This window comes from Mugil cephalus, chromosome 12 (assembly GCF_022458985.1).
Source record: "Mugil cephalus isolate CIBA_MC_2020 chromosome 12, CIBA_Mcephalus_1.1, whole genome shotgun sequence".
NCBI lineage: Eukaryota > Metazoa > Chordata > Actinopteri > Mugiliformes > Mugilidae > Mugil > Mugil cephalus.
This window is the reverse complement of record NC_061781.1, coordinates 19,734,336-19,747,321: the sequence shown is the minus strand read 5'-3', so window position 1 is coordinate 19,747,321 and position 12,986 is coordinate 19,734,336. Positions and strand designations below refer to the sequence as shown.

The 12,986-nt window shown below is 45.7% G+C and overlaps 1 protein-coding gene across 3 annotated transcripts in view; it reads right to left on the bottom strand.

Moving 5' to 3' along the window:
- klf12b (Kruppel-like factor 12b) overlaps positions 1-12,986 on the bottom strand; it is a 41,068-nt gene that overhangs the window by 4,643 nt on the left and 23,439 nt on the right. For all 3 annotated transcript variants that reach the window (XM_047600657.1, XM_047600656.1, XM_047600658.1), the window contains 3 exons: positions 11,572-12,139; positions 8,349-8,484; positions 1,798-1,955 (listed from right to left, as the gene is read on the bottom strand). In XM_047600657.1, the coding sequence (XP_047456613.1) occupies positions 1,798-1,955; positions 8,349-8,484; positions 11,572-12,139 (862 nt within the window). The remainder of the gene's footprint in view (positions 1-1,797; positions 1,956-8,348; positions 8,485-11,571; positions 12,140-12,986) is intronic.

Here is a 12,986-nt window from a genome sequence, read left to right as displayed (position 1 = left end):
TTAGCAGACAGGAACCCTGCTGAGTTGAGTTCAGCTGCAGATTGATGTGAAAAGGGTGCACTTGTTAAATAACTATAGTCACATGGTATTAAATGAAATAAATAAATTAACAAGTTAAACTAATTCTGCAACTTCAGCAAGTGTCAAGGGTTCACTAATAGATTTCCATATTTTATTATGCAGATTTATTATAATCCCCCAGTTAGTGGGGAAATGCGCTGTTGTTGTACTCAAGTACAATCCTGGGAGGTGCACACTTGCTCCCTTGTAGTACACACTTGAAAGTATACACTACACAAGTGCACACTTGTTCCCTTGCTCCCTTGGAAGTACACATTTAATACCACGCATGCTTTTTCCCTTGGAAGTGTGTACATTAAAGAAGTTCACGCTTGCAAGCACACACTTGTTCCCTTGTTCCCTTGTCAGTATACACTTGCTTCCTTGGAAATATGCTCTAGCTAATAATGGAAGTACACGCTTGCAAGTGCACACTTGGACGTGCAAAGAATGATGCAAGGGAGCAAGCAAGGAAGCAAAGAGTAGGGAAGGAAAGAAGTGTACTTGACAGGGACTTACTTCACCACCACCACTACTACAATGACCACAATGCCTTTCGGCTCTTAAGGTGGTACAGATAACATTACTCAACGTTAGCTCTTAAGGTGGCACAGCTAACATTACTCAACGTTAGCTCTTAATTTGGAACTATTAAGGCAAATAACAAGCAATAATAATTCACTTTCAGCTAGAACTTTTCTAACACTAGTGACTGTGAGAGAGTACAAAGAGGAAGCGCTCAAGGGAGCAAGGAAGGAAGTGAACTAGCAAGGCAACAAGGGCAATAAACACAAACAGGAACAGGCAAGTGAGCGTGCAAGGGTACAAGGGAACAAACAACAATTATAGCAAGCAACAATTATAATCATCAATGGTTCACAATATTTACTGCACAATTTCTACTTGCAATTGAGTATTTTTAACACTGGTGAACTGGTTTGCTCAACTAAAAGATCTCAGTACTTCTCCTGCCTCTGATTCTAGTATTGCTGGGTGTAACATTTTTAGCAGTTATTTTAAAATGCACCCATTTTACGGACAATTCAACTTCAATAAGAAGGCATCAAAATGTTCCTTTGCGCGTGTCTGGGTTTGGCCATATGACAAAAAGTGATTACATGCCCCAGTAACTGCTCAGGGGCAAAGTAAGTCTGGAAACTTTATTGGTTAACTCGTGATCAGTGCATGACCTCGGTTCGCTCGGCTGTAAGGTCACTCTGAAGAAAGCGCTCTCATAACTCGGGAATGTTTGCGTGTTTTGATTCGTTTCCAACTAATGATTGATTTTTTACCGTCGTGTAATATGAAAATCTATTATTTCTGCTCACATTTGATCCCGCTGATGGAACTAATGTCCGCACATTAGATGATTCACAGCTGCTGATTAGAAGGGTGCTGACAGATGAAGGATAATGTGCATTTAAATATTTATTTTTTTTGAATACTAGCCCATTCTTGTCCTTTTCTTGCTTTAGTTGCCTTAGAGAAAGGTCTCGATTTAGCATCGGCGAGATTAAACTTCAACAGTTTTCCAAAATGACTGAAGCGGTTTTCAGTGCAGCCGGAGCAGAGTACAACCTGGGTTACATATTTCCAGTCCCATGGCGATGGGTGCACACAAATAAGAGTTTGACATTCAGAGAATCTAAATGTCATCCCTCTTAGCCTTGTGCGGATGTCACATTGCGGCAAAACAAAATTACAGCGTGTAAACACCAACACTCGGGCCTCACTGACCTGTATGCGTCCTCCGGTGTGCTTTTAAGTGTGAGCTTTTGGTGTACACCTTATTGCAGCCCTCGAAGTCACATCTGTGGATCCTTCGCTTTTTGGAGTCCGGTGACTCTGACCTCCGGGGGCGCCGAATGCTGTCAATACTGAACGGGGACATGGAACTGCAGCGGGGACAATAAGAAACGACACAAAAAGGATTAGCCGACTGTGACGGTGACCTTGCCCAACATCACTGTGGTCCAAGTCCACAATGAATAATAGCTCTGAGGTCTTGAAATTGTCATGGATAATTTCTGACATATTTGTTTTATGTGGTGTGCTGTTGCAGTAAAGCATTGCTATTTATGCATTCATTTTTGTTAAGTCGTGCAAATTTGAATATAAGGCCGATTATTTCTTGTTGTATGTTGTTTACTGTTACAGTACTCTGCAGTTTTTTGTGGCGCCGGCACTTAAGATAAAGAGGCATGCCTGGAGAGGCCCGTCGTCAGTGTCCGTTTTATGTAAATTTTGTAAATCAATGTATTTTTGTAACTCTGGGGTCTGGCCTCCACTTTATCCTTTTACAGAGTGGCAGGATGCAGTAACAGCAGCTTTGCCAGAAGAGGGCAGTGCAACTCCGCTGTGGAGCACATGTGTGGCAGTAGATGAGGTAAGAAGGCTGGTATTCTTATCGCTCAAGTGCTTTCATTAATCAAAAGTGGAGGGATGAAGGCGTTTGTTTTCCTTTCGCAATGTCATCTTGTGAGTTATTCCTGTAGTCAATCATTTCTGGCATGACATTTCATCCAAAGTAAGTAGTCAATATCACTGTTGATGTCATAATTTGCCCCTGCTACAAGTGAAATCCTGTAGCGGAGCATGGGTGTTTGTGTGTGTGTGTGTGTGTGTGTGTGTGTGTGTGTGTGTGTGTGTGTGTGTGTGTGTGTGTCTGTCTGACTTTCCAGAGCGCACCGTGACATCTGCTTTTGATCTAAATTTACTCGTACATCACTTTTCTTATTACAATGCTACTGCAAAAAAAAAAGGAAAAAAACAAAAACAGGAAGTACGATGAGGCCAGAGTCGCAGTACATGGTCAGCGGTTCATGCCCCGTTCCACGACTGTTGACTGTGCAACAGAGAGCACCTTTCACACAGCCGTGAACACATGACCGCTGCACACGCCCAGCAAAAACTGGCAAGAAAAGGGAGATACGGCAGAGACGGGAAAACAAGACGGTGTCTGTTTACTGAAGGGGAGGAGGGATATCAGAGGGATGCATTTAACGAGGTTCAATAAGCAGTGGTGGGGCCTCGGCTGCGGTTACTGAGACACAGGTGAGGAGGTGAAGGAGGTGAAGGGGGTGAAACTGCTACGACACTGTCAGAGGCATTTGAAAGAGAAGTGGGGGCTGCCAGACGAGCCCTCCAGTGAACCGTCTCCACCGCACACAACCCACTTCCTGTCTCTCTGTCTTCCACCAAAGCTCGACTTGTCAGACGCGGATACAGTATGCATACTCACTGAAGATACACACATATAGGTACACACACACACACGGGCAAAATATATACAGAGCAACACGCGTACATACAGATCACCTGTTACTACTGGCTCACCGCCAATCTGAAGCTGTACAGGAAATGAGCACACGGGTCAGATATGAAGTGAACTCCCACTCTGCTTCTCATCTCAGTCTCTCTGTCTTGCTCACTTTCTCTGAGCTCAAAAACAAAACAAAAAATAATGATAAAAAAAAATAAAAAAAATACCGCACTGCAACGTGATGTCAAAATTGAACATTCAGACAAAGGGGTGTATTCACAAGATGATCGATGGGATTAACGTGCCATCAGCTAATCAAACAGAGTAGTCAAGCACCTAGAGCCTGAGGTACTGCAGGCCTCTGTGTGTGTGTGTGTGTGTCTCCAGGAAAGTGAAAAGGGGGCCTGGATTTACAATGGAAACACTCAAGAGCCCAGACATCGAGCAGATGAGGCGGATGTTTACATTCTGACTTCATCCATGAAAGTGACTTCACGATTATGATATAATTTAGGAAGGCCTGGGTACGAAAGCCGCTAAGAAACAACCAAGATCATAAATTCATCCGTTTAACCAACACGCTCATCCACGACTTGGTGACGGTTCCGCCGCCGCCGCCGCCAACGCCGCTCGGCGACAGATTTCTGGTTTGACGCGTTGGTCAAATTTTCTAAAAGTCAGAGGCAATGGCGGTCGTTGCAGAGCGGTCAAACCTCTTACCCTCTTAGATGACATTTTAATGATCCCTGAGAGGAAATCAAGCACAATGGAACATATTTCAACGGAACAGAAATCAATGTGAGTAAAATGTGTCTTTAAAATAGCACCACTGCAAGCGCAAATTCAAAAAGTGTACACCGACCAGGCATAACATTATGACCACCTCCCTAATACTGTGTAGGTCTCCCTTGTGCCTCCAAAATAGTTGTGACTCATCAGAGAGTGGACACGGGCCTTCTGAGGGTGTCCTGTGGTGTCTGGTAACAGGATGTTGTTAGTGGGGGGGCATTTGGGTCCTATGGGTTGAGGGGAGGGGCTTCATCCCACTGATACTTGATCGGTTTAGGATCTAGTGAATTTGGAGGCCAGGTCTTATGCTGTTTTTCATGTTTTTTGAGTTGTTTCTAAACTGTTTTTGTGTGTGTGTCTGCGTCAGGCTGCATCATTACATGGATATTTAACCAAGAAATAATACTGGTAGACATGTCTGAAGCTGTCACTTAAGACTGTGGAAAACCTATGCGGGCTCTTCGTTGGCCAGTCGCACGGAAAAGCACCAACGATATTGAGCAGTTATAATCCAAAGTGCAAGCAACCGTTTGCGAGATTTAACCAAGTTGCTGACACATCTTCGGTATTTTTATGTTCTAACTGCAGCTCAATGGGTGGAGAAAATCCCACCCCCACCGGCCCGCCCTGCTTAGCTCCAGAAACATGCTAGCCGCGGCGTGGCTTGCTATTTATATCTCCAGGCTTACCGTATGGGTAAATCCATAGTAAAAGTTCTAGCAAACATCAGCAACGTCCACCTCAACATCAGCTGCCTCCTGTTAGCCCCAGGAGCAATCACTGTACAACATAGACACGGTTTTGTAAATGCAACGAAATTCTTTCATCCCACATCTTGGTTATATCACAGTTTTCTCCAACAATGAATTTGCTGTATTTTCTCATTAGAGCCTTGAGCCACAGCGTTACGTCCGTATGAATGTGTCTGTTTGTGTCTAAAGAGAGAAATAGGAAGTGCAGCTGAGAACAGTTTCAAACAGAGTTGACCTCTGTTTTAGTTCCTTTGTTTCCCCACCACCACCACCACCATTTCCCCCCGCCCTCTCCATCCGCCGCTCTCCAGCACCACAGAGAGAAAACAGGGACCGAGTATGTGTGTCACCTGTAGCAGGGATTTCCCACAGAACAAACACAATACATAGTTTTCCAACAGTTCATTCATCGGCGGCGGGGTCACAACACCGGCTTCTACGCAGCGACAACACTTCTTCTGCAGAGCGGCGGTGATGGTGGAATTATCGAGAAAACAGGAAAGGGAGCGTGTGAGCTTGTGCATGCGCTGGACGCCTTCCCACTGGGCATTCCTGTACCTGTCCGAGGACACTACTACACCTCACCCACCTTCTCCTCCCCCCCAAAAAACCCCCACTCCTCTCCACCTGCTTTTCTCCGTGGCTCCTGGGTCTTTGGGGACAGGCCAGACTTCAGCAGAGACAACCCTTCCAACACAAGCCCCTGCCCCCAGCACACACAAGCACACACATGCACGCACAAACACACACACCTACTCTCTGTCTTGCTCTCTTTCACCAGCACTCTCCCACAATAGCCTATCCGCCGGTCCCCAGGGAAACACATGAATATGGAGAAGGCTGCCCAAGAAGCACATGATACACACACACACACACACACACACACTCACTATCTAACTCTTCCCTTTCACTCATTTATTTATATATGGATACCTGGATTGGAGGCTGCAGGCACTCCCATCCTCCGCCCTTCTCCTCTCAGATGCTCTCTGGAAGGCCGCTTGTGTAAATGCGCCGCCAAATTATATTAATCCCGCCTTTCCACACTCGCAGCGCGCACATTTTAATGAAACGGAAAACTAACGCGGCCGGCCGATGCGTTTAAGAGAAGTCGGCTTCTGCTGCAGCGCAGACGTCCGCGGAGCGCACGTGTTGTGTCAATACAGAATGCACATTCTTCCTCTCCGCGGCCAAACCGGCGTGTAACTCAAGAAGACTACAGACTGCTTTGTTTTTCGCAGACAAACATGCAAGTCTGTGTTCCTGTTGACAATGGCTGACCTCCTTCTGGAACCAGCTGTTCTGTCCACTGTGCAGGAACACGTGCATGCATACAGTACAAACACACATACAGGGGAGGATTAATACTTACAGACGCGCATGCATACTTTTTTTTTTCTTTCCTTTTTCTTTTTTTTTTTTTTCTTCACGCACGCAGATACATACACAGCATGCGCGCCGGAGCACAGTTTCCACACAGCACAGTCTGCACTTTGCACACTGAGAAGTGAGTGTGTGGGCAGGCCCTGGCAGGGCATTGCTAAGCCTGGCTGGTGATTTATCTCCATAGTGAAAGCTTGGGCAGTGAAAGGTTGGGTCCTGCCAACCTCTGTTCTCCTCTGACCACCCGGTGCCCACGTGTGGCACTCAGGGGCACGCCTGTCCCTTTCAATAACCTGCACTGAAACCTGAGAACCTCCTGTGTGTCTGTGTGTGCGCTTGAAAACGTGGCAACCTCCGCTTGTAGCACTGAGCAGGCATAGCAACGCTGCTTTATTCATAATGTGTTGTATGTGCCACAACAATAACTCATTTGGTTTAATTACTGTAGATGCTCGCACAGCCAACAAACAAACAGCACAATGCCTTACACACAATGTCGACCCTGTGAGCTGGAGCATTACCACCAAAACACAGCGAGCAGGGACTGGGCTACTGTCGGCCTCAGCCTTGTTAATGTTGCTGCATCATTAGCAGGATTCTCACAGAGTCCTGGAATACTTTCCTTACAGTTAGTCTAAATAAAAAGTCCTATGGGTATTAACTTGAGTCTGGCCAGGCTGCTAGTTATGACTGCTCCGGGTTTATGGGCAGCAGGGAAACAGGGCAGGGCTCAGACGAACGTTTCCCTGCATCTTTCTGATTTCCTGCTTCTGATCATAAGCTGTCTTTTCGTTTCAACACAGATGGACTGGCACCGCCAGAGTTGACGTCCGTAGGCCGAGCGGGGCACAAAGTATGTCTGAGCCATATGCATACAGGCATATAGCTGCTCGCCCACACAGATACATCCAAATGCGGAAGAGCGGTTACAAAACCACACAGGAATGCAGGCGCGCTACGCCTTACAATAGGATAACGATGCTCAACAAGATCAGTATCAGGGAAAACATTTAAAAACCCCCTGTTATTGTTCTTTACACGTCCAATTTAAAGACCTCGGCACTTGAGAAACAATGACTAAAGGGTAAAGGAAAAAGTTACTATAAAAAGCTATAAATATATCTTCAAAATAAAAGCTGAACTGATCTGTTAGAACATAGGTCTTCAACAGGGGGTACTGCTGGGAATCAATCTTTGGTTGATTAAACATTTTTCATATATATTTTTTTTCTTAATTTTCCCCCACAAATTTATAAATTTGGCATAAAAGGAGGCAGAAGTTATACTTTATCTTCCAGTCAGCGCTTCACTCATTGGGCGATACAGGAGCTGTCTCACTAGACCGGTGGTCAATCTAAGCCTCCTGTACACAGTAGGCCCCGCCCCATCGCTGCTGAGCCAATCATGAGGCTTCATATTACATGCTGTCAGGTTCCCCGCTATCGGCCCGAGAGACTTTTCACTTCCCAGGGGAAGTCCCAGACACACGCTGTAATATTAGCAGAGGGGAAGCTGACAGTGAATGACGGTAGATATTATATATATATATGTGTGTGTGTGTGTGTGTGTGTCTGATAAACCCGTGTGTTGTTTTTACAGCTTAATATTTAATGCAAAATGTTATAAGTAATAATGTATTTAATTATTTATAAATAGCACTAGGCTGACTTTAATATAGAACACATATCGTAGGTAGGGGGTCCCTACTTCATCTCTCCAGCAGTTTGGGATCTTAGAATTAGAATATTATACAAAAAAAATATACATAATAAATTAAATGTTTTATTAAGCTCCTTGCATTATTTCTATGAAAAGTAATGTGTTATACTCCATCTAATTATTTACTATTTGGTTTACTGAAAAAAAGTTAATTTGGAACATTGCCCTACTTCCAACAACAAAACAATACTACAAGGAGTGCAACAAACTGAAACAGACATACCAACAAATTTAACACCAGTCAAGAGTAAGTAGGGCTCAAAGCTGGACTTCCAGATGCGCTTCCTGTCAAGGGCTGAATCGAAGTTACAGCTCGAGCCAGAGACCCACTAAAAGCTTTTACTTGAGGTGTGCTGCACACGTGCAAAGATCGAGATACTCACTCTTGTACGGCGCGGGCTATAGACAGCGCAGTGGAGCCGGTCTCGTTGACACTGTCCAAGGTCACGTTTGGCAGGTCGTCATCGTCGCTGTCACTTTTGATCTGCCTCGGTGACAGGCCGTTGGGGTCCGTGTGTGCTGCGGGGACGGGACATGGACACGGGAGTCAGACACATGACACTGGAGCTGTAAACTTATAAGGCATATCGCATTTGTGCGCACCGGAGAGTGTTCCTAATTGCACTGAAGTGATCCCCTTCATGTAGCATCCAGTCTAACCATCGTTTAACCTAGATTTCCAACGAGTTGCGTTGGTGTGCTGTTATTTGCAGCCAGGAGCTGTCAGTCAAACTTATGTCTCCGCGCTCGAACCGTGGACACTACTCACTGCATACTCACCGTGGAGTCTGCACGTGCACACACATAATCTTTATCGGCCTCCAACCGTGAGATAAGAAGCTGGGTGGAGCGCCGCTCGGCTGTTGCCGTTGTCTCTGACCAGTTTGTGCATAGTGAATTTGTTCGACTTGAAAGTAACTGCATGCCTGAGTGCAACTCTGCTGAGCATCTGTTCCCCCTACATGTGCAACTGACAGAGGATTTTAAAATCCCCATAAAATAGCTGGAGACAACACAAAAGTCTAAATCATCTATTAGCTGTTGAAATCCTTGCAGGCAACATAATAATATAATAAATTTTTGCTTATCCTGAGGCTTCTTCTTTTTTCTCTTTAACAAACAAAAAGGCTAGACTAGCCAGCTCATGCTATTGAACCCTGAGCCTGTGAATTCAGCGATGGTCGTCTCTTGAGCTATGCTACAAAGTCACATCCATTCCACAAGTTGTGACAACTTTTTCCTTTGGACAACTCATTGGATACGTTGCCAGAGCCTGCAGCCGTTCTGTCCTTGCTGTCTCCATGGACACAGTCTGCGAACATCCTGGAGAACTCAAGAAATAAAAAGAACCCCCGAAAAAATTAAATAGACAAAGATTACTTGTCAAAGAAAGGGTGCTGAAAAAACATGAATTAGTATTTCAGCGAAAAGGTAATAAAGAATAATGCCACAAAGCTAAGGCTTTGTAATGACAATTGCTGTTTCTAAAGATGAAATCGGCACAAAGACTGAATATACCGTGGTATTTTCCACTGAGGTCTGCAACATCTCTGTCTACTGTAAGCTGGGTGCTTTTATAAGCTATCAGGACTTCACCTCCTCTGCCCTCTCAGCTGAGACTGTGGCCATAATGGCCCATAATAATGGTCTAGAGTTTGGAACAGACATGGTGTTATTACTGATGGAGTGGAGGGGGGGAGCTGCACAGAAATAATGCTGGAACTCTGTTGGAGCTTTTGCTTTTAAAGGTTTCTACTGTTGTCGTCGGCTAAGACATGCAGAGTGGTCACCAGCTCGCCTACCCTACGGAAAACCTGTAATTAGTCAGAAATGCATCGTGTGTTAGAAAAGGGGGTATTTTTCAACGAGGGACACAAAGGAGGAGTGGTGGAGAGGTGGGCAGAGCACCGGATTTCTTTCTTTCTCTCCTGTTGTTTCCAGTCAAGCCCTGTTTCCATGGCAACCTCCTGCCGGAGACAGGGAGACAGCAGTGAAAGAAAGGGTACCCGCCCTCTCTTAAAGAGGATGGCCAACCTGTTAGTGTGTCTGTGCACATGGGAGAGTGGATGTACGCGGCTTTTTGTCCGTCGAAAACTTAACATTATCGCGCCGAACTCCTCACGAGGAGGATTCGATTCGGGATTCGACCTGATCTGATGTCACCAACTTATTCCTTCGACCGCCAATCAATGCCAATAACTCCAGATAACTCGGGACGTTCAAGCGACGAACCGAATTAGGATATAGCGCCGCGTTATTTCCCATCAGGCTCCGCCGATGGAAACGTTAACGCCACATTAAGCGCTAAATAAATAGCTAAATGTTCTGTTTGTCTCCTGGTTGCTCTCCCCATTAAAAGTAACTGCATCCACCACACCCAGCGCTCATTCACTCCGTTTCCTTTGTGTTTGGGGGCCGTCACAGCTGAGTAGAGCTGATGTTGCACTGTGCGTATGTGCGCGCATGTGTTTGTTTAAGTGCCACCCATCTTCAATAACCATCCACGCCCTCTTATGCAAGCCTTGTTTTTCCTGTCCTTCCTTCTTACGTCTCCTCTCCTCGGGAGCAGACATCCAGCGTTTAAAACGCCCCATCTCTGAGGACCACCCCACCCAGCCGGCCAAGTGTCTGAGAACATGATATAATTACACGCTTCTGTCCGTTAGCGTGTACGTATGGTACATGCACAGGTCTAAGTTTAAATCTGTCCATCCGCTCTGCTGGGAGTGACAAAAAGCAACCTCTTTTACGACCAACAGTTGCCCTGTGTACAACTCAGACTTGGACAGAAACACCTACTGTAGGCTCTCTTCCAGTGGTTGGCAGTAAAACCACACCCTGAGAGAAAACCAACAACACAGTCAGAGCAGGGCCAAGAGAGGTCTGATACCCAAACTACCCCAGATGTTTGCTCCTTGACAGGAGCAAAAAGGTACCTGCACTAGAGGCTATTAAAGATGGAGAGAGCGTTCTGTCTGGGAAGCTTATCTTCCCTCTGAAGGGGGAACATTTTTGCCCGAGGGCCCTTCACAGAAACCGTGTCTGCAAGTTCTTTGGCTATACACAGTGCAGAACATCTGGGAAGACATAAACCACTATACACAGCTTGTCATTGAGATATCTCGTATAACATCACACGGGTATTGCTGCCAGTTCTCAACTAATTCCCGTCATCACAGTTTTTCTTACCCAGACAACTAAAGCAGACTCACTTTTCCATTTCTATAATGGCTCCCGACTGTGGCATTGGAGCTTTCATACGTTCATTTAACACATTTAATCCTGTTCTTGTAGGTGATTGTTTTAGATGAGATGATCTATTTCTAATAAAGACCTCTTTAAAGCTGGAAATACTGATTATTAAAGCTAGGGCTTGTCTGGTGGAGACATCAGACGGCTTATGTTGCCGAGTTAATATAAATATGATCGTGTTACTGGAGTACAAAGTCTGAATAATGATACATCATCATTTCCTGTGCTTAAAAATGATGGAGCACCTCTGCAAATTGCAGTGTTTCTTGCAGAAAACGATGACGGAGGCTGAGGAGAAATCCCAAAAGAACAAGCCATATGAATATGAATTTAATTCGGAGAGCGCGGCCTCACCTTTGCCCTGGCTTTTGACCTCGTCCAGCAGAGGTAGCATGATGGCGTTGTTGAGGCTGGAGGGTGATCGAACGGCAGTGGTGTACATGAGGGGCAGCGACTGTACCACAACTGGGATGCGGTGAACATGGCTGGCCAGCTTCCCCGCTCCCTGCAGGCTCAGAGGGCTGGATGGAGGCGGCGGCACAGAGTGCAGGATGTGCAAATACGGCTGACCTCTCACCCCGCTTCCGGGGGCGACCAGAGGACCCGGCGTGAGCACCGATGAGGCTGAGGTGATGACCGATGGAGAGGAGGAAGAGGAGGAGGAGGAGGATGACGACGATAAGGACGACGGGGAGAAGGCGGATCTGAGGGGGGATGACGATGAGGTGGTGGTGATGGTGGTGTTGGTGTTGGCGGTCGATGAAGAGGAGGGCCGGGGTTTGTTGATTGACAGGTCGACGGGCTCGGTCTGCGTGTGGAAGTGCAGGTCGTGAGCGAGGAGGTCTTCCGGGGGTTCGGGTTTAACTCTGCTGAGGAAGAAGGGGACGCCGTCCATCGCAGAGTAAGGGCGCACTTTAGGTGACTGTGGGAGTAAGAGAAGTATTGGTGTCAGACGTCTGTCATCACAAAATACATTAACCTGACACATTGAGGTGTTAACCTCCTGGGACCACACGTCCTCATATGGGGACGTTAAGTTTTGGGTTTGTGGCAGCTTCTTCTGCTTCATTTAAACCACATGTTTACATGTGTAAAAACAGCAAATTCAATCTACAGTCGATCATGTGACAAAAGTGGACAAGGTACAAAACCTCATCACATTTTACAGTTGAAACTTGTTTATTCAAACTTATTAACTTTTCTAGTTTGACATGACACACAATAGTAACAAGCTACGACTTCTTTAATTAGCAAAAACTCGTTGGAGGACACTGGGAATTCATTATTTGCTGGAATATATTATAATATACAGCATAGTTCTTCAACAGGGTACTGCAGGGGAGGTCACAAAATCTTTGACTGATTAGATTTTTTTTTTCATTTGCTCCCACACATTAACATGAATCCATCATATTTTAGCGAAGGGATAAATGGAGGCAGAAGACTTTATCTTTAAGTCAACACTTCACTCATTCAGCGATACGGGAGCCGTTTCACCCAGAGCTCCACACTAGACCTGTCAATCGAAGCCTCCTGCACACAGTAGGCCCCGCCCCCCCCATCGCCGCTGAGGCACTCATGAGAGCACATATTACGCGCTGATTGGCAGGTTCCAAGATCCTATTCAGTCCTCAGGTAAAATACCAGAGGCACGCTACAATATTAGCAGAAGAGAAGCTAACAGTGCAGCTTGATCCCATCAGCCAACTACTGAGGCCAAAATGGATGGATTTAATATAAATTTAAAAACAAATAATAATATTTGAACC